Raw genomic sequence first — 22,735 nt, forward strand, 5'->3', positions numbered from 1 at the left:
TTTATTTTTACTATTTTCTACATTGTAGAATAATAGTGAAGACATCAAAACTATGAAATAACACATACGGCATCATGTAGTAACCAAACAAGTGCTCAACGAATCAAAATATATTTGATATTTTTCAAAGTAGACACATTTTGCCTTGATTACACCTTTGCAAACACTTGGCATTCTCTCATCCAGCTTAATGAGGTAGTCACCTGGAATGCATTTCAATTAACAGAGATGTCCTGTTAAAAGACATTTGTGGAATTTCTTTCCTTCATAATGCATTAGGGCCAATCAATTGTGTTGTGACAAGGTAGGGGTGGGTATACAGAAGATGGCCCTATTTGGTAAAAGACCGAGTCCATATTATGGCAAGAACAGCTTAAATAAGCAAAGAGAAACGACAGCTCAACATTACTTTAAGACATGAAGGTCAGTCAATTCAGAACATTAAGAACTTTGAACATTTCTTCAAGTGCAGACACAAAAAACATCAAGCGCTCTGATGAAACTGGCTCTTATGAGGACCGCCAGAGGAAAGGAAGACCCAGAGTTACCTCTGCTGCAGCGGATACTGCAGAGTTACCGGCCTCAGACACTGCAGCTCAAATAAATGCTTCACAGAGTTCACTAACAGACACATCTCAACATCTGTTCAGAAACAGGACTTCAAGGTCGAATTGCTGCAAAGAAACCACTACTAAAGGACACCAATAAGAAGAAGAGACTTGCTTGGCCCAACAAACACGAGCAAAGGACATTAAACTGGTGTAAATCTGTCCTTTGGTCTGATGAGTCCAAATTTGAGATTTTTGGTTCCAACCGCTGTGTCTTTGTGAGATGCAGAGTACTGTAGGTGAACGGATGATTCCCGCATGTGTGGTTCCCACTGTGAAGCATGGAGGAGGTGTGATGGTGCTTTGCTGGTGACACTGTCAGTGATTTATTTACAATTCAAGGCACACTTAACCAGCATGGCTACCACAGCATTCTGCAGCGATACGCCATCCCATCCGGTTTCCGCTTAACGGGACTATCATTTGTTTTTCAACAGGACAATGACCCAACACACCTCCAGACTGTTTAAGGGCTATTTGACCAAGAAGGAGAGTGATGGAGTGCTGCATCAGATGACCTGGACTCCACAATCATCCGACCTCAACCCAATTGAGATGGTTTGGGATGAGTTGGACCGCCGAGTGAAGGAAAAGCAGCCAACAAGTGCTCAGCATATGTGGGAACTCCTTCAAGACTGTTGGAAAAGCAATCCAGGCGAAGCTGGTTAAGAGAGTGCCAAGAGTGTGCAAAGCTGTCATCAAGGCAAAGGGTGGCTACATTGAAGAATCTCAAATATAAAATATATTTTGATTAGTTTAATACTTTTGGTTACTACATGATTCCATATGTGTTACATCATAGTTTTGATGTCTTCACTATAATTCGACAATGTAGAAAATAGTAAAAATAAAGAAAAGACCTTGAATGAAAAGGTGTGTCAAAACTTTTGACTGGTACTGTACATAAATACGCACACACACACTGGCTGAATCTATGCTAAGAGCTGAAGTCGATGACGTTACACTCACCCTCCACACCACTCTCCAGACGGCCGATGCCCCACTGCTCCCATTGGCTGGTCATCTGAGGAAGAGGGAAGTGAGCCAACCAGACAAGAGTATAAACCATGGCACATAAGTGAATGAACCTACTACCCATACTGCCACTCAAAATGTGTTTCTATTTGGTCAACTGTGTGTGTCAAGTGTGAGTAGGTGCTCAGTGTGCGTTCTATAGCAGGTGCTTAGTCTAAGAGTGTACGTAGGTGCACAATGTACATGTAGTGTTGTCAGTAGGCCTAATTAGTGTAATAAGGAGTAGCAAGTGTCCAGTGTGTGTGTGCGTGCATGTCTGCATGTGTGTGTTCCTGCAGACTCACAAGACTCTGTGGAGAGGTGTGGCACCAGGACAAAGTCGTCCGTGTCGCTTGAGGAGTTCTTGCTGCTGGTGCTTCCCCCAGACTCCTTAGACAGCTGCAGGTAGTTTGGAGGGCCCAGGGGGGGCGACGACAGACAGTCCTCAGGTAAGGTCTGCATGTCTGGGAGAGACTGAAGAAGGGAAGGGGTATGTGTGTGTTGTAGTGAGCAAAAGGTGCGTTTATGTTGGTGGGGGTAGGTGGTGTGTGTGTGTGTTAGGAGGATAGGGTAAGAGAAAGAAATTGAGAGAGAGGGCTTGGGCTGTACAATTCAATTAGTGCCAGACTGGGCTATGTAGACTGCCAGAATAATGCAATCACAGTGGACAGAGAGAAAGAGTACATCCCTGGGAAACTCAGTTTGTCCATTTTCCCACTGAGCTACTGTACAAAGTCTAGATTGTTAAGCGCTGAGTACTGAGATGTGGTGCTATGCCTTGAGGTACGGATAAACCCACTGGGTGTGGAATGCAACTATGAGGTGTATAGGCAATCAGGATGAACTTACGGCAGGGGAGTTGTAGCGAACAGAGGGTGAGCTGCCACATGTGATGTCGGTCACAGCGCTAGGGCAGTTGGGTACTGGAACAGGACATGCTGGAGAAAATAACATACAAATACACGTTTTCACACAAGACCTAAGTGCTCTCAACATCAATGCCACCTCACAATACAGCTCTGACACCACAACAGGTATTTCCCCGTTATTGATGAAGGAAGTTCTCATCCATCTACTCACATTTTTTGATGGCAGATGCTGGATCTAAGAAAGGATGACTGAAAAACGCATCTGAAACAACAAGACAGGAGTGTGAATGTTAGAGAAGTAATGTACAATTTATAGATAACAAACAACAACAAAATAATTTATTTTCTAGAAGGGGCGTGATGTCAGAACTGACCGAAGTCCATCCTGTCCTTCTGGTTCCTCTGCAGAAGGCCTAGCAACAGGTTGCAAAGGGAAGGAGACGTCTCCCTCGGGATGCTAAGTAATAGAGGAACAGACACACATTCTAGGTAAAAACATGATTTTCAGCCCAAAAGGCCTCGATCAGATAGTTAAATCATTCCTAAATCCTATCATCTGTTGACCTACATGGGTAGCAGCGACTTGTTCTTCTCATAGAACATCCTCAGGTCCTGAGGACTGTTGGCCTAAAGACAGACAGACAGAGAGAGAACAGAGTGACATGGGGTTTGCATACTACTTCTATAAACACACATCATGGGTGACATATTTCATATTTAATCTGTGGACACAGATCCACAGATGATGCAATCTCTATTGCACTCCACACTGCCCTTTCACACCTGGACAAAAGGAACACCTATGTGAGAATGCCCTCAAAGCTACAAAGTCTAGATTGTTAAGCGCTGAGTACTGAGGTGTGGTGCTATCACTAAGCTAAAGAACCTGGGACTAAACGCATCCCTTGGCAACTGGATTCTGGACTTCCTGATGGGCTGCCCCCAGGTGGTAAGGGTAAGTAACAACACAGCCACCACTCTGATCCTCAACATGGGGGCCCCTCAGGGGTGCGTGCTCAGTCTCCTCCTGTACACCCTGTTCACTCACGACTACACGGCCAGGCACGACTCTAACACCAGTGGTAGACGTGATCAACAACGATGAGACAGCCTATGGGGAGAAGATCAGAGACCTGACCGTGTGGTGCAAGGACAACAACCTCTCCCTCAAAGTGACCAAGACAAAGGAGATGATTGTGGACTACAGGAAAAGGAGGACCGAGCACGCCCCCATTAACTTCAACGGGGCTGTAAGCGGAGCGGGTCGAGAGTTTCAAGTCCACATCACCAACAAATGAACATGGTCCAAGCACACCAAGACAGTCGTGAAGAGAGCACGACAAAACCCATTCCCCCTCAGCAGACTGAAAAGATTTGGCATGGGTCATAAGATCCTCAAAAGGTTTTACAGCTGCACCATCGAGAGCATCCTGAAGGGTTGCATCATTGCCTGGTATGGCAACTGCTCGGCCTCAAGGCACTACAGAGGGTAGTGCGTACGGCCCAGTACATCACCAGGGCCAAGCCTCCTGCTATCCACGATCTCTATACCAGGCGGTGTCAGAGGAAGGCCCTAAAAATTGTCAAAGACTCCAGCAACCCTAGTCATAGACTGTTCTCTCTGCTACTACACGGCAAGCGGTACCGGAGCGCCAAGTCTAGGTCCAAGAAGATTCTAAACAGCTTCTACCCCCAAGCCATAAGACTCCTGAACAGCTAATCAAATGGCTACCCAGACTATTTGCATTGCCCCCATCCCTTCTACACTGCTGCTACTCTTATTATCTATGCATAGTCACTTTAATAACTCTACCTAGATGTACATGTTACCTCAATTACCTCGACACCGGTGCCCCCGCACATTGACTCTGTAGTGGTACCCCCTGTATATAGCACCGCTATTGTTATTTACTGCTGCTCTTTAATTATTTGTTATTCTTATCTCTTACTTTTATTTGGGGGCGGGGGGGGGGGGTATTTTCTTAAAACTGCATTGTTGGTTAAGGGCTTGCAAGTAAGGATTTATCTGTAAAGAAATACCTGTTGTATTCCGCACATGTGACAAATACAATTTTATTTGATATTTCACACAGTTTAATGCTGCCCTCTCGCTCTCCATCCTACCTGGAAAGGGGGCTTCCCTACGAGACACTGGTAGACGACAGTTCCAATGCTCCACAGGTCTGCCTTGGAGTCATAGTTCTGAGACATGATCACTTCTGGGGCCTGGTTAGAGGACAGAGGTTAGAGGTCACGCTCTGAAAGGACCGTTCCAGCTGCAGGTTGCCGGAGAACAAGAGACTGCAGACATGACACCCTTACACACCAACACTAAACACACACGCACACCTGCACCCACCATGTACATGGGGGAGCCACACAGCGTGGCGGCCATCATGTTGCTCTGGAGGTATCGTGCGAAGCCAAAGTCAGCTGAAAGAGAGAAGGCCGTCAGTCTGTGTTATTAATAGCTACTATTGTCGGAGTGTCACGACTCCCATTACCAGGCCTCTCAGACACTAGGAAATTGGGAACGCAACACACAACATGAGAGTCACCACACCTTGAGCGAATAGCACTGTGCAAACTAAATATAGCTGTAGGGTTCAAAACAACTAATCATGACCTTAGCTAGCGGTCATTGTGGTGCATCGTGATATATGACATTTGATGACACTTGTGAGACAATAAGACAAATCATATGATGGCTAACAGTTCATGGATAGGCCATCTATATATATATATCTATATATCTATATATAGATATATCTATATCTATCTATCTATCTATCTATCTATCTATATCTATCTATATATATATACAGTATTTATATCATAGAAACATTATGAAGAATTAAAGGGATAGTTGTCTTTTTGAAGTTTTAGCTTAGTTTTAACTGAGTGTGTGTTGTGTTTGAGGGGCTGGGTTGGTCAGTCACCTATTTTGATGCGGATGCCGTTGATGCTGGATCTCTTGCGGCTGGTGTATGACAGCAGGATGTTCTGTGGTTTCAGGTCTCGGTGGATGATGCCTTTACTGTTGAGGATCCTCATTGCTGCAGATATCTGCTGGAGGAACACCCTCAGAGTGTCTTCTCTCAGTGTCCCCTTGGCTAGGGAGAGCAGAGAGGAGGGAAAAACCACTTACCCACAATCCTTCATTACACAGTAGAAATGTATTGGCACATAATGTATGATGACCAGGGATGTAGTGGTAAAAGACTACTACACCCACACTGGCTATCAGCATATTTTATTCATACAAAACTACAACACCCATAATGCACGAAAACTCTATAAAGGACATTATCCACCCACGATGCACTAGTCTTGATGCCATAGAGACAACTTTTTACAACTATTTCACAGACTAATGTTTCACTCACACCAATCATTACATTTTCAGATAGAAATTTTAGTCATTTAGCAGACATTCTTATCCAGAGCAACTTACAGTAGTGAGTACATCCATTTTCATACGTTCCCCCTGTGGGAAACGAAACCCACAACTCTGGCATTGCAAGCACCATGCTCAACCAACTGAGCCACATGGGACCCATACCAAACATTTGCCAGCAGTTATACACACTCAATATCTCCATCTCCCTAATGTATTGCATTAATTACGGATTGCCTCAGCTTACATTTAAGTGATTTAGATGCACCTGTCTCAATGAGAGAAATGCATTAAAACTTCTACATCAGGATGCATTGGGAGAGCTCCGTCACCACAACTGCACACAGAATCCAAGGGATGGCTTATTCTGCAAGTAGTCTACATCTTCTATGCAAGCACAACCGATTAGAGTAGTAATTGTTTTATTACTTAGGCTGCTAATGTTCAAAGTATTAACAGTGATGAAGATTACTGTAGTTAGCATAAGAGGTCGGGCAGTGGAGTGTGTCTGGTCCTGCATGTACTGGTTGCAGTGAAACAATAACATTAGCTAATCCAGTGAGCTGCTAGCTTAGAGGATTCCTGGGTCTCTAAAGAGTAAACCAAACCATTATGATCACAATGGATCTTGTGTCAATCTAACCATGCTTACACACATTAAATCAGGGATTTAACAACACTCTCTAAAGTACAACTGTGACAACTTCTTCTAAACGCAGCAAAGTTGTGTAATTAATCAAATAACAAGGTTGTGTGACAATATTATACAATGAGAGAGAGAGAGAGAGAGAGAGAGAGAGAGAGCGCAACAGAAAGGGGGAGAGTGTGACTGTGCGCGCTAGAAGAGAGAGGTACAGACACTGTACCGTGCCTTGAGGTGATGTGAGAGCCAATAAAATCAACGATATACCATGCAGACCTCCACAAGCAGCATCCTATTAAGACGTTCAGTGCTTGGTGCTTTCTTGGGAAGCATTTTGAGAGAGGAGTGACCTTTGAGACTCAGCTATGCTGACCTTGGTGCTAAAGAAGGAACCCATTGTGTCATATCACTGTGTTGGCTCCTACACACAACATTCCCTCGCATTGGGAACACACAACACACACACACAGACAGACGGCAGATAGAGACGTACACAAAAGTACCCACACTCCTCTCCACCGCTAGTTATTCTGTTTTGATGACTAATACTCAGTGTCTGTTGAGATTAGTGTGATGCTTACCTTGCAGATAGTCAGCCAGATCGCCACCGTTGCAGTACTGTGGGGAGGAACAAGACAAACAAAACCATTCTATTAGCAGGCTGTGTAAGAACAACACAGATTAGCAGTATCAAGCTGTGTGTGTGTGTGTGTATGTGTGTTTGTGTGCGACCACAAAGCCCAGATAATGAAGGGTCTCATCAATTAAAATCTGATGAATGGCTGTGCTGTTATCAGTACTGACAATCTCTGTTAATCCTGGCATTAGTCAACACAGAGAGCAGGAAGGACAGAGTGTGAGGGAGAGTAGTCCAAGAAAAAGAATGAGAGAGTTAGAGAAAATGTGCAAGGGAGCAGGGAAGAGAAAAGTAGAGAAACAGAAGGGAGCTAAGGGTAGGCTAATTTATGCTAGCATCTACCCCGTCTGTCTGCCATTTTCCAGTTTAGTTAGTTTAACAGTAAAAGCTTTGGTTTCATGCATGTTAACATTAGAAGCCTCCTCCCTAACTTTGTTTTATTCACTGCTTTAGCACACTCCGCCAACCCTGATGTCCTAGCCATGTCTAAATCCTGGCTTAGGAAGGCAACCAAAAATTCAGACATTTCCATCCCCAACTACAACATTTTCCACCAAGATAGAACTGCTAAAGGGGGTGGAGTTGCAATCTACTGCAGAGATAGCCTGCAGAGTATCCTGGAAGGCTATTAACCTCACTCCGTCAGTAGAGGATGACTGGTCATTCTTTAAAAGTGCTTTCCTCACCATCTTAAACAAGCATGCCCTATTCAAAGAATGTAGAACTAAGAACAACTATAGCCCTTGGTTCACTCCAGAACTGACTGCCCTTGAACAGCACAAAAACATCCTGTGGCGTACTGCATTAGCATCGAACAGCCCTTGCAACTTTTAAGGGAAGTTAGGAACCAATATACACAAACAGAAATAGCACAAACTCCAAAATGTTCTGGGACACTGTAAAGTCCATGGAGAATAAGAGCACCTCCTCCCAGCTGCCCACTGCACTGAGGCTAGGAAACAGTCACCACCGATAAATCTACGATAATTGATCATTTCAATAAGTATTTTTCTACGGCTGGCCATGCTTCCCACCTGGCTACCCCTACCCCTGTCAACAGCTCTGCACCCCCCACTGCAATGTGCCCAAGCCTCCCCATTTCTCCTTTACCCAAATCCAGATAGCTGATGTTCTTCTGAAAGAGCTTCAAAATCTGGGCCCCTACAAATCAGCCGGGCTAGACAATCTGGACCCTCTCTTTTTAAAATTATCCACCGCAATTGTTGCAACCCTTATTACTAGCCTGTTACAACCTCTCTTTCGTATCGTCCGAGATCCCTAAAGACTGGAAAGTTGCCGCGGTCATCCCCCTCTTCAAAAGGGGGAGACACTCTAGACCCAAACTGTTACAGACCTATATCCATCCTGCCCTGACTTTCTAAAGTCTTTGAAAGCCAAGTTAACAAGCAGATCATCGACCATTTCGAATCCCACCGTACCTTCTCTGCTATGCAATCAATCTGGTTTCCGAGCTGGTCATGGGTGCACCTCAGCCACGCTCAAGGTTCTAAACGATATCATAACCGCCATCGATAAAAAGACAATACTGTGCAGCTGTATTCATCGACCTGACCAAGACTTTTGACTCTGTCAATCACCACATTCTTATTGGCAGACTCAACAGCATGGGTTTCTCAAATGACTGCCTCGCCTGGTTCACCAACTACTTCTCAGATAGAGTTCAGTGTGTCAAATCGGAGGGCCTGTTGTCCGTACCTCTGGAAGGCTATGGAGGTGCCACACGGTTCAATTCTCAGGCCGACTCTTTTCTCTGAATACATCAATGATGTCACTCTTGCTACTGGTGATTCTCTGATCCACCTCTACGCAGACGACACCATTCTGTACACTTCTGGCCCTTCTTTGGACACTGTGTTAACAAACCTCAAGACGAGCTTCAATGCCCTGCAACTCTCCTTCCGTGGCCTCCAACTGCTCTTAAATGCAAGTAAAACTAAATGCATGCTCTTCAACCGATCGCTGCCCGCACCCTCGTCTAGCATCAGTACTCTGGACGGTTCTGACTTAGAATATGTGTACTAGAGGTCGACCGATTATGATTTTTCAACGCCGATACCGATACGGATTATTGGAGGACCAAAAAAAGCAGATACCGATGAATCAGACGATTTTTAAAATGTATTTGTAATAATGACAATTACAACAATACTGAATGAACACTTATTTAACTTAATATAATACATCAATACAATCAATTTAGCCTCAAATAAATAATGAAACATGTTCAATTTGGTTTAAATAATGCAAAAACAAAGTATTGGAAAAGAAAGTAAAAGTGCAATATGTGCCATGTAAGAAAGCTAACGTTTAAGTTCCTTGCTCAGAACATGAGAACATATGAAAGCTGGTGGTTCCTTTTAACATGAGTCGTCAATATTCCCAGGTAAGAAGTTTTAGGTTGTAGTTATTATAGGAATTATAGGACTATTTTTCTTTATACCATTTGTATTTCAAATACCTTTGACTATTGGATGTTCTTAAAGGCGCTTTAGTATTGCCAGTGTAACAGTATAGCTTCCGTCCCTCTCCTCGCCCTTACCTGGGCTCGAACCAGGAACACATCGACAACAGCCACCCTCGAAGCAGCGTTAACCATGCAGAGCAAGGGGGAAAACTACTCCAAGTCTCAGAGCGAGTGATGTTTGAAAAGCTATTAGCGCGCACCCCGCTAACTAGCTAGTCGTTTCACATCGGTTACACCAGCCTAATCTCGGGAGTTGATGGGCCTGAAGTCATAAACAGTGCAATACTTGAAGCACAGCAAAGAGCTGCTGGCAAAACGCACGAAAGTGCTGTTTGAATGAATAATAAATCTTTTTATTTTTTATTTTTTATAAATCGGCCAAATCGGTGTTCAAAAATACCCATTTCCGATTGTTATGAAAACTTGAAATAGGCCCTAATTAAAATCGGCCATTCCGGTTAATCGGTCAACCTCTAATTTGGACATCTACATATACCTAGGTTTTGGTTAGACTGTAAACTCTTCTTCCAGACTCACATTAAGCATCTCCAATCCAAAATTACATCTAGAATCGGCTTCCAATTTCGTAACAAAGCATCCTTTACCCATGTTGCTAACATACCCTCGTAAAATGGACTATCCAACACTCTACTCAGCAAATTGGATGTAGTCTACCACAGTGAGAACACCAATTAAATCCTGTTGGTTACTGAAGCTTCCTCTGACCAAAGCATTGGTTTGATCTGGCCTTAAAGAGCTTCTGCCTTATCACAGTGACTGGTAGGATCTGACTCCAGTTCAGTTTATTACCACACCATGTTGTTTACCCTTTGAACAGGAAAATCAATTACAGCTCAGATCCTTATTGACATGAGACACGGGAAGATGGATGCTCTGCATGTATGTCCATCCTTTTACTGCAAGCAGCAGAGGCATTGAGCAGGGTTTCAATAACACATTCTTAGGGGTCCGCCATAACCACAGAATTGTAGGGTAACAATATATTTCACTATTATGGGGGTGTCCACATTGATTGCTGTAAAGTTTGGGATGCCATGAATGGTTAAGGGCCCATAATTATATTCTAGTGAATCTATCCGATTAAGTTCTGTGTGAGGACAATCATTTATGAGGTACACTGCACACAAATAATGTTTGTTCAAATAAAAATACTGCTTTGCTTCATACTGAAAGTCAATGTTGCAGCTAAAAGGGCATTGTTTCCCTTAAAACAGTATTATTTTTAATGTGTTCCAACCGCTGCCAAAAGACTGGAGTGTGAGCCCTGCGCGCTGATTGCTTAATAAGTGACTGCTTAATAAGTAATCTGCTCCCTCCTCTAACCATTGCGTAAGACAAGCCTTTCTTACTAAGCAAAACAGGCAGTCTGGCAAACACCAGCCAGATTAGTATTCATGCTAGCCTAGTATTGATACTATCTATGCACATCTCTCTTGGAGTGCTATAGCATTGATTAAGCAGCCTTTTATCTATACGACCAAGGTTGAATGGTGCTCAGAGGCTACAAAGCCAGATTTATGTCTGTTTCTTCTCTTGTGCCAGGAGACCCTGCCTCCTTAATGTCAGCGTGGCTCTCAGAATAACAGCCCTGTGTACCACAACCATCTAGAACACCCCAGGCAGGCCAGGGTAACAGGTACCAGGGTCCCAAGACACCTTGCACAGCCAGTTACCGTAACAGCTTGAATATGAGAAGGGCAGAATAAGTATTTCAGGGCTAAATATAAGGCAAACAAACACAGTTTGTTCTTGGATAACAGTATTCCTCGAAAGCGGGGTGTGAGTGTACAGGTACGTTTTTTGAGGGCTACTTAAGGTGGCAGACAGTTTGCTTTTTTCCTTCAGGCGGTTTGTGGAATTTTGTGGCCTTGAGCAATGAGAGGGAGGGGGGAGAGAGAGAAAGAAGGGGAAGGAGAGAGGAGAGGCAGAGCGAGGACAGAAGCACACTGGGTTTGCAGCCTCTCATAGGACTGATGAAATGACCATGGGCACATGGAGAGAGAGTGAGCAGTTAGAGAGAGGGGAGAGGTATCAACACAAAGATAGAGACCCTGGCAGCTTATAGGCAGCTCAGCGGAAGAGGTTGCATTCTGACAGTGTGACACCACCTACCTCCATGACCAGGAACACAGAGTTGGGAGTTTCCTGAATGAGAGGAGAGAAACAACATGGGTTAGAGTGATCTCTCTCACAACACCTGTCACATCCACTACTGTAGAGTACCAGCTTCGTCAAACAGACTGACATGTATGTACAGATACAGACAGATAGTCTACATACTGTACCGTTGGACCATGTGTACAGTACAGAGAATAGGATTCCCTTGCCACCAAGCATGAACTGAAGCCCATAGCACATAACTGATCTGGATTATATCTGTACAGTAGAGTAGCTGGCTCCAATCTACAGACACATTGACACCCTCATCCTTCATCTCACACTGTGCGACTGACATGGGTTTAAGATCAAATTGGCACACCTCATAGAAAAGGTGCCGTCCTTAGTGAACCCCTCACCTCAAAAGCTGTGTCGTGCTACCGTCTACATTCTTGAAGGGAAAGGAATGGAGTTCATTACACAGCAGGGTCAAGCTGAGATTGTTGGTGTGTGCGTGTGCGTGTGTGCGTGTTCGAGGCTATTGGGTTCAAGGGAACTGGGCGATGTTACAGATATAGGGGACACCTTGCCAACATGGTGATGGAGGAGCTAAGAAGACGCTGGACAGGAGCCAAGTAACACAAAATCAGGCCTCCAGGTTAAGCAAGCTCACATGTATTTGGAGGAGTGTGTGTGTGTGCGTGTGTGTGTGTGGTTTCAGGTTGAGGGTACTGCATCATGTGGCAGATCGAGCAGCTTGCCATGTGCATGAAGTTAACAACAACCATAAAAAAAACAACTGTCGTCACACATTTTCCAATCCCTTCAGCGCCATTCTAAGTAGGCTATCTATGATTAGATCCAGAAGTGTTTCTTGTGACAAGACCATGCAAACCCCTTTCCATGATTGATTCTCGGTGAAGGAAATAGCCTGTCACATGAAAGGCTTCTTTAATCTCTAACCAGTGTACGAGTTCAAAACAATTTAACGTCATTATTTTCTGTGTGCCATACTAACAAATCAAAGGGTCTCAGAAAATCAATTCCTTGACTACCAACAGCCATACTAGTCAGTTATTGGACTGCATTACTCTGGTTCTAATCATCTCTCAGCCAAGGTCTCCAGTTTGAGAGCAAAAACCACTGCATTCGCTCCGAAAACCAGCCATCCATTAATTCCACTTCAGCTTTTTCCTGTCAGCTGACCTGTCAGCCTGCACCAGGCTTATTGGCTGGGCCCCTTCCTCCCTGACCAATCCCATTGGCTCATGGCTGTGGATACTAGGAAAATGGATTTCAAGGATGTTGCTGTTGGGTTGTAGCAATGGGGGAGGGGAGACCCCACCACCATTATCTGCTCTGATCGGTCGGGGTGTGTGTGTGTGTGGTGGCTGGTATTGGCCTGGGGACTAGCCGTTTTCAGCCCCTGCACTATACTGGTTGATGGGGGGATGGGGACTGGGAGAGGAAGAATAGGAGGAAAGGAAAGAAGGGAGTTGGCCAGGCTGTACACTGTCCTGGAGGAGGAGGGTAACATATGTGAGAGGTACAAATACAGGACAGCCTCACCCCCTTTAATCTCCAGCCCTCAGGAGGTTGAAAATGAACCGTCTATGCCACCATAAAATCTATCCTACAATAGAGTCCAAAACCTCTTCCATGGTGCAAATCTAGACTAAGTGACACTCTGTATTTTCTAAGGCAGTGGTTGGTTACAGCTGTTGCTATTATCAACATTTTTACCACAAGAGAGGAGACACCCAATGAGTCAGAATGTAATGTTACTCAAAACACTCTGTTAAAGAGTTGGACTTTGGACACATACAAAACCTGCCAACAGGGTTATTCTACATAACCCTCCTTCCTCAAAAGGAATACGCCAAAACAAAAACAGCAGCACAAACAATTCTGCTTCCTGCTATCTAACATCAGCAGCCCCACACGCACAGGCAGTCATATTCCACTTATAAAAGCATTTCACAATCCTTCTATTCCCATCCACTTGCTAGATGGAAAACTACTGAGTCACCAGGCGATCCAGCCAGAGCTATGCCACAAACAAGCTTTGGTCGATGCTCTTCTAGGAAACACTGGAAGGAAGTGTACTACATCAGCTCGAAGAAATGTTGCTGTCTTGAGGGAAACTCAAAACATCCCCCAAGCATTTTCCACCGCTTCAGCCCTCCACCTCAGACATTTTTAGAACGCCAGCCACTCTAGAGCCGAGCCAAAACAACAACGTATTCTCAGTGTGTCGGTGGAGTCAATCTTGCAGGAGCTTGTTGCATCACACGATTGACTCCATGAGTGCTGGGCTACATAAGAATTAAAGGGGGGGGGGGGGGGGGGGGTAGAGGGAGAAGAGATGGGAGGGGGCCAGCTTGGCTCAGTTTAAAATTGCTGAAGACGGTAGAGAATAGGGTTCCATATGTGGACTGGAAATCCACCCGGCACGCATCTGTTACGCAAAGAGCATTCTGAGAACCAAGTATCTAGCCTAGTCTAATATCACTGCACGCTAGATACATAACTGTGTCACACCCTATGACAGACACTGTGGCGATATGACGCATGCTATGATGATTATAACTTGAAACTGGGTGAACCTTTAGGGCAGCAGGGGACATAATGCTTTGTTAGTGGTGGCACGGGACCCGTTGGTGTTTTCATCACACATGTGCACAATAGACACACACACACAGGTGATCTAGTCCCTGTGGGAGAACCTAATGTCCTGCAAAGGCATCACATCGGATACAACCTGGCAATGTCTTTCTATGAAATCACAGTTTTAGGTCACGAGTATCCAGAAATTAGGCCAACTAACAAGAGGTATCCTGCTCCTCTTCCCTCTCCTTAGGCCAAAACAAGGCAGAGGAGTATAGAAAAGACAGTACTGTACAATAAAGAATGTCAGTAAAATATTGACTAATGAAATTAGATGCCTCTAGCACAACACTTCCTCCTTGCTTGGTGCATACGGAACCAAACAGACATGTTTGTGTGTTATTTCTCCTCACTTAGGGAGAACAAAGCACCAACTACAGTACTATAGTTTACCATCCCGTCAACTTTTCCCACCTTTTCTTTAGATCTGAAAGGTATTACCGGTATCAAAGCCAAACGACCTAGTTGCTGTAAATGAGAATGTGTTCTCAGTCAACTTACCTGGTAAAATATGGGTTAAAGAAAATAAATAAAAAAACATTTTGGTAAAGTTCTGCCTAAGGCTTAGTATAAAACGTAGCCATAATGCTGAGGCGGCATTGGCACACACTACGCTCTTAAACTCTTGCTAGGCAGCGCACTGTTACCATCCTCCTCTAAACTTTGCAAGGCATCTAGCCCATCTCTTGGCATAGCCCACCACTAAGCACACCCTGTTGTCTTAACCACAATGGGATGGATCCAGAAATAATGACAGTGGGAATAAATATGACTGAATGATGAAAACACTGGAATGAAGTAGGCTAATGCATCTGAAGGCATGTATCAAATGGTTGCTTACTGAAACTCCCAAAGTCATCCTTGAAATATATTTTAAGCAATAGCCTACCTGCGTGTGGTCAACTAGATGATAATTTCAGCACCATTTTGATTGGGACAGCGCCATCGCTCTGATTTGAGAAAAGTGTGGGGGCTCATCTTGAAAGATTCATCTATGTCAGACATCTATGTCAGACTGAACCTTCGTTTGGATATTGGTTAGGCTACAATTAGGCCAGGGAAATGTCATCTAAGTTGAGGTGAATCATCATCATGGCTACAATTAGGCTAGGGAAATGTCATCTAAGTTGAGGTGGCTCATCATCATCTTGTCTAGTTGGCTCATTTATTACAACATTTTGCCATCGTATCTAGTTTGCGAGTGAAGAGAAAACTAATCCACTTGTTAGTCGCTTAGTATCCTAGGCCTACTCCCAACCAAAAATCTGCGACTTCACTGGCTTGTCTGATAATCAATCAATGTGATTTAGTGTCACTGAATCTTCATTACTATACTATTTGGTTAATTGGTTTGTGGATGGGAAAATAAGGGGAGGTGGTTAGCTCATCTATTTGTTTGTGCATCTATCACTGATCAGAAACATTTAGCATGCAATGATACTGCCTAAATCAAGAGTAGGCCTATTATTTCGCTCAATCGCGTATAGCCAACTCCAAAAGCCTGCATAGGTTCTGAAATATGAACAACAGACTTGCATGCTTTTGAAAATAGGATTGATATTTTGTTAGCGGTATGATGAAGATAAGACCCTATACCTGCTCCCTAACAAAGTGTAGTGAGGGTAGGAAAGAGATGAAATGTGGATAAAAATAGCATGGGCTTGAGCTCCGTTTAAAAAAAAAAAAAAAATGTTTTTAATATGACAGCGGTTCCACATGTTCACATTATCTAAGCTGTATTTTATTTATTTATATTCCATTATATTTTTCTTAATATAAAATATATGTCTGACTGTGATCGGGTAAGTGTGTCTTTTCAGTTTAACTGAACAAAATAACAAACTACTGATTTCATTCTCAGCCATGGCTGCACAGACCACTAACATTGGCCTAATTAAACTCAAAATAGCTATTCTATTCCTTAGAAAATAGATTTTATTAGTCTTATAATGTTTCTTAGGAAACATGTTTCCTGCCTAAACAAAATAATAAAGGCTTTCCTTTTGATGGTGTATATTCTCATTGGATTTCTGAAAATAGATGCCCACCAAGATCTCCACACCATTACTACCAATCATCCCTGGCATGCGCACGGGAGGTATAAAGGCAAGACTGTGGTAAAAAGGGGCTTGCTTGTAAGGTGGTCTTAAACATTGCCCACTTTGTTTTACACACTTTGTTTTACCATTAATCTTATGTAAAAGCAGTATGTGTGTGTGTGGGAGATTTGAGTGTGCTGGGAGGGAGTTGCTAACTGCTACAGTATGGAGAACGTTCTCAGCCATTTAACAGGCTGTAAAGAAAAGCCAGATGATGGAATAGAGGGGCAGTTAGTTTTCTAGGAAGACCGACAGGATTCCTGAAATCTCCCATGTGCACCAACAACAAGTTCTACTGCCCAGAGCCCACCCCTTATTTTATCAAGTCAGCCCCCACCCCGTTTACCTCCCCTTCTTTCCACACACACACACACACACACACACACACAGTGTTCTACCAGAGTTCAGAAGAGGTTTTGAAAGCTTCCACCACGGGACTGCCTCACAGACGCATGCATCTTCAACTTCATAAGCAAACCCGCCTCCTACCCTGCCTCTCTTCTTTCTAGGGATGCACATGTTGGTCAATTTAACTGCTCACTAACTGACCCTCATTAACCAGTAAAAATAAATAATAATCCAAACAGTAAAATGACGTGACCGACAGAAAATACTATCAGAGATCTGTATATAATGACGAGATGCTAATGTTTCCGCCCTAACAATGGTAATCGTCCCAAGGCAAGAAGGCAGACGACAAGCTTAGGCCCAAAATAACCCCATACAAACCCATTGGACTTATTTATTTCTCTAAAACTATGCATGCATACAAGGACCAGACATTTTTCATTAAGAACTTAATAGAACATGCAACAATATCAAGCCTATCTTCATCCAGTCAAAAGACTGTAGCTTAGTATTCAACATGCTACTCCTATAATGAAGCAGCTAATAAAATGTCATTTTCAAACATTTACCAAAATGCATTATGGGGAAGACAGTTGTAAACAGCACACCTAATGCGAGCAGTTCCATATGTGACAGAGATGAACATCTAATAGCAACTACTACAATGGGTTGCTAATATGACTAAGATTGTGCTTCTGGACAACGAAAGAAAGTTGATATGAAAACCAATACAAGAGGAGAGAAATGCTGATTAATGGCAAGAGGAAGTCTTTAGAAAATAATTGCCACCACGTTTCTGTGGATGGATTTTCGCAAAGCTAATTTGAAGCAAGGTAAGATATGCCACATTATTTGAAGTAAAGTAAACAATTACACTGCCTCAAGCTGACATTGCAAAGTGGTGGGTCACGTCTGATAGTCAACGATCGACAGGCATCCATCCGAATGGCGAATGGGAGGCACGGTTTACCAGTTGAGATTAAGAAATAAAAATAGATCCTTTTTAATCTTGGCACCAAAGTTAACACGCGATTGCATTTAGCGTTTGTTATTTGTTGCACAATGACTGGGCTTACAAAAGCAGGTTTCACTCCAGTAGCCTGCAGTCTTTTTGAGGAGCTACTCTCTTGCTGACTGACAGGTTGTAGGCTATTCCGCTCCTCAAACTAGGCTCTGTATGCTGTGCGCGTGTGATAAATAAAATGTTTGATGACTAACAAAAATAATGCAAATTAACCTGTAGACCTACTTCTTTCTATTTTTGTTGTGCCTCTTATTGGTCAACCTCTCCCTCTCCAGTTTCATGTCTGGTGAATCAGTGTGGGCTGTGTACCAGGCTAGTGTCAAAGATGCCAATTCAAGATAGTCTCGAATCCATTTCAATGCCTTATGGGTCTACCACTTACACACACTCTCTGCAGTGAACCTTTAATGAAATAGCAGGTATGTACCGAGCCATGCTGTACAGTCTGGGCTGTGTCAGCCTGGAGAGAGACTCTGTGATTACGGTTCTCTGCATCACACTGCTGCCTCCCTCCCTCTTAATGCTAATAGCTCCATAAGGAAGAGCAGGGACAGACGTAGCCTAGCTAGTGTTGCATAGGCCTGTTATTATGACAGAAGCCTAATGAGCAGAACACCTCAGGATCAGAATAAGCTCTGAAACCTTCCCGTCACCCAGCCCTACTCCTATACTGGCTTTATAAACATGACTCCTTTCTGAAAACACTCTAATTAATGAGTTATATTGAGTCATTTATCAGACGTTGGTTTCAGACTTCCAATACGTGCAGAAGGAGATAAAAACAGTCGGAAATCTCACACACACAGGGGTTCACAAAGAATGTGTGAGAAACTAGTCAGTGCATGGTTAGAGACCACATTCACACTAATGTGTCACTGAGGTATTAGCACACAGTGGTGTAGGCCAGAAGAACAGGAATAGCAACAGTGTGATTGTGTGAGAGCACGCGTGTGTGTGTGTGTGTGTGTGTGTGTGTACTAATAATTGTTGTGTGTGTGTGTACGTGATGTAGTTGTGTGTGTGTGTGTGTGTGTGTGTGTGTGTGCTAGTGATTGCTGTGTGTGTGTGTGTGTGTGTGAGTGAGGAGGTCTCTGCATAGCCCTCATAGGGTTTACTGTATACTACATAAATGATTGCTATCACAAGGTCTGTGATGTTTGTGTCTATAGGCTATATGTTTTGCCAACATTTAGATCTAAAGTAGCCCTCACCGTGAAGCGGGCCTTTCAAGCAGCCTTCTCTAACGAGGCACCACCTCACACTCTTACAAACACGCAGTGACAGTCCTCCTACCCTCAACTAATGACTGTCAACTGTAAACAGACCACACTTGCTTAATTGGCCTTTCAGGGGTGTGGCATCAATAACCACTAGCGGCCCTCCACCTCAACTAAGACTGAAGAGTAGGAGTAAGGACAGGCTAATATCTAGGCCTATATCTGAATCCAGATGTCAGGTCTAGTTTTTGTTATTTTACTATTTGGACAAAAACATTTTTTTTATTTTTTATTCAGCAATACCAGGAATTCAGCCAAAAAAGATATAAATTGCAGAAATCCCAATTATTCCCACAAATAAAAAATGCCTGTTCCAAATAATTCCCACAAATAAATATGTGATCGTGTCTCAATTCAAATAAGGTATGAAATTGTTATTTTCAAATACAATCTCTTTTTGGGCTTAGTTGTGGTCAATTTGCAGTGTCAAATTAATTTAATTATGTTCCGCCCCCCCACACAAAAAAAATCAGCCTGTGGCTGAATCTAGTTGCCTACCCCCGTGCTAGGCCTTGCTAAATGTTAAAGCTACAATATTTAACGTTTTGGGCAACCATACCAAATTCACATAGAAATGTGAGTTATAGATCTGTCACTCAATAAAAGCACGTCTATGAAGCTGTATAATCGGTTCTGTGTGTTCTATTTCTATGTTTCCTATTGTTGAGTTACATTTTGCGTCTTTTACTATTGGTTTTGAACACCAGCTTCAAACAGTTGAAAATACATTATTTTTGGTTATTGAATTATTATTTTTTACTGCGTTTGAGATTAAATGGTGGAGCGATTTATGCATATTGCACCTTTAACCGGGGCTCCATAAACATCCACAGGAATGAGGGCAAAGATGCATGAGCACCTGCTATCTTCTATTGGAAAGATAGGGTGGCAGCTGTCTTAGGTATTTGTCTCACAACAGCGACCTTGCCGACAATGGCAACTATTTTCCTTGTCAGTCAGAGGGAGGGGGGAGGGTATCCCAATGCCCCCGCCAGGACAATGCTGTAACTCTGTCTGGTGGTTGTTGCACAAGCCCTATCATTTACAGCTCTCTGGGTAAACTGAGTGACCCGGTGCATGTAGTGCAAGCCAGAACAGCTGAAGAGGCTGGGCAGAGGCCCACACAGAGAGAGAGACAGAGAGACAGGAGGGAGAGAGAGAGAGAGAAGTAGGAGAGGGAGAAAAAAAAGGGAGGAAGGGAAAGAGGGAAGAATGACAGGGAGAGAGAAACCCAGTAGTCACAAAGCCAGGTTCTCCCACACTTCTCCATTACGGTCAGGCTGCACATTCAGATGGTCAGAGAGTGGAATAAACATCATAACAGACAGACAGACATACAGAAAGGCCAAGATTGTAACTGGTGACTGGAGAGGGGGAACCATGACCAGGGGAACAAAACAAATGGAGAGAAATGAGAGAGTGCAATAGAAAGAGACAGAGTGAAAATAAACCCTAGAAAGAGAGAGAGCGCTTGGAGGCCTAACACCCATCAATAACAGTGCAACACTATCTTTGTCTCCCTCTAAAACGCCAAAGCTGCAGTCTCTCCTCTCTTCCCTTTCAGACGGCATCTCTAAGCCCCACTGCCTGTGTGCCAAAAGTGACAGCTGCAGAGGGGAGAGATGGCCCAGGGAGGGTACTGCCAATGGGGGGAGAGGAGAAGAGAGGGGAGAGAAAGAGAGAGACTGACTAAGACACTACACACAAAGTCCAAACCAGTGTCTTCAATTATGGTTAGTGTTCTATGGCATTCCTACTCACTTCCAGGTAGAACTTGCCCGCTCCCCTAACCACATCCAGTGTATATATACACAAAATGATGTGGACATCCCTTCAAATTAGTGGATTCGGTTATTTCAGCTACACCCGATGCTGACAGGTGTATACAAACAAGCATACAACAAATGCAATCTCCATAGCCAAACATTGGCAGTAGAATGGCCTTACTGAAGAGCTCAGCAACTCAACATGGCACTGTCATAGGATGCCACCTTCCCAACAAGTCTGTCAAATTTCTGCCCTGCTAGAGCTGCCACGGTTAACTGTAAGTGCTGTATTTTTTGAAGTGGAAACCTCTAGGCGCAACAACGACTCAGCCGATAAGTGATAGGCCACATAAGCTCACAGAACGGGACTGCCGGGTGCTGAAGCAAGTAGCGCGTAAAAATCATCTGTCCTCGGTTGCAACACTCACTACAGAGTTTCAAACTGCCTCTAGAAACAACGTCAGCACAAGAACTGTTCACCGGGAGCTTAACAAAATGGGTTTCCATGGCCGAGCAGCCACACACAAGCCTAACATCACCATGCGCAATGCCAAACGTGGCTGGAGTGGTGAAAAACTCACCATCATTTGACTCTGGAGCAGTGGAAACACATTCTCTGGAGTGATGACCATCTGGCAGTCCGACAAAGGAATCTGGGTTTGGAGAATGCTTGGGTTTGGAGAACTCTACCTGTTCGAATGCATAGTCCCAACTGTAAAGTTTGGTGGAGGAGGAATAATGGTCTGGGATTTTTCCATTGGTCGGGCTAGGCCCCTTATTTCCAGTAAAAAGGGAAATCTTAACACAAAAGTATACAATGACATTCTAGACGATTATGTGCTTCAAACTTTGTGGCAACAGTTTGGGGAAGGCCCTTTCCTGTTTCAGCATGACAATATAGAAATTATTTGTCGAGATCAGTGTGGAAGAACTTGACTGGACTGCACAGAGCCCTGACCTCAACCCCATCGAATACCTTTGAGATGAATTGGAAACCTGGTCTGCGAGTCAGCCCTAATAGCCCAACAGTAGTGCCCGACCTCACTAATGCTGTTGTGGCTGAATGGAAGCAAGTCCCCGCAGCAATATTCTAACATCTAGTGGAATGCATTCCCAGAAGAGTAGAGGCTGTTATGCAGCAAAGGAGGGGACCAACTCCATTTTAATGCCCATGACTTTTGAATGAGATGTTCGACGAGAACTGTTGTGTCGTTTCCAGACGACACAACAGTGGTAGGCTTGATTACCAACAACGACGAGACGGCCTACAGGGAGGAGGTGAGGGCCCTCGGAGTGTGGTGTCAGGAAAATAACCTCACACTCAACGTCAACAAAACTAAGGAGATGATTGTGGACTTCAGGAAACAGCAGAGGGAACACCCCCCTATCCACATCGATGGAACAGTAGTGGAGAGGGTAGCAAGTTTTAAGTTCCTCGGCATACACATCACAGACAAACTGAATTGGTCCACTCACACAGACAGCATCGTGAAGAAGGCGCAGCAGCGCCTCTTAAACCTCAGGAGGCTGAAGAAATTTGGTTTGTCACCGAAAGCACTCACAAACTTCTACAGATGCACAATCGAGAGCATCCTGGCGGGCTGTATCACCGCCTGGTACGGCAACTGCTCCGCCCACAACCGTAAGGCTCTCCAGAGGGTAGTGAGGTCTGCACAACGCATCACCGGGGGCAAACTACCTGCCCTCCAGGACACCTACACCACCCGATGTTACAGGAAGGCCATAAAGATCATCAAGGACATCAACCACCCGAGCCACTGCC

At 44.0% G+C, this 22,735-nt stretch overlaps 1 protein-coding gene across 2 annotated transcripts in view; it reads right to left on the reverse strand.

Moving 5' to 3' along the window:
* LOC110507875 (serine/threonine-protein kinase ULK2) overlaps positions 1-22,735 on the reverse strand; it is a 46,374-nt gene that overhangs the window by 12,260 nt on the left and 11,379 nt on the right. For both annotated transcript variants that reach the window (XM_021588260.3, XM_021588261.3), the window contains exons 4-14: positions 11,787-11,819; positions 7,113-7,149; positions 5,431-5,604; positions 4,851-4,924; positions 4,616-4,717; positions 3,060-3,118; positions 2,866-2,948; positions 2,703-2,753; positions 2,472-2,560; positions 1,928-2,096; positions 1,578-1,632 (exon numbers count right to left, since the gene is read on the reverse strand). In XM_021588260.3, coding sequence (XP_021443935.1) covers positions 1,578-1,632; positions 1,928-2,096; positions 2,472-2,560; positions 2,703-2,753; positions 2,866-2,948; positions 3,060-3,118; positions 4,616-4,717; positions 4,851-4,924; positions 5,431-5,604; positions 7,113-7,149; positions 11,787-11,819 — 926 coding nt within the window. The remainder of the gene's footprint in view (positions 1-1,577; positions 1,633-1,927; positions 2,097-2,471; positions 2,561-2,702; positions 2,754-2,865; positions 2,949-3,059; positions 3,119-4,615; positions 4,718-4,850; positions 4,925-5,430; positions 5,605-7,112; positions 7,150-11,786; positions 11,820-22,735) is intronic.

Source organism: Oncorhynchus mykiss, chromosome 27 (assembly GCF_057628025.1).
Source record: "Oncorhynchus mykiss isolate SJ-2025 chromosome 27, ASM5762802v1, whole genome shotgun sequence".
NCBI classification, from domain to species: domain Eukaryota; kingdom Metazoa; phylum Chordata; class Actinopteri; order Salmoniformes; family Salmonidae; genus Oncorhynchus; species Oncorhynchus mykiss.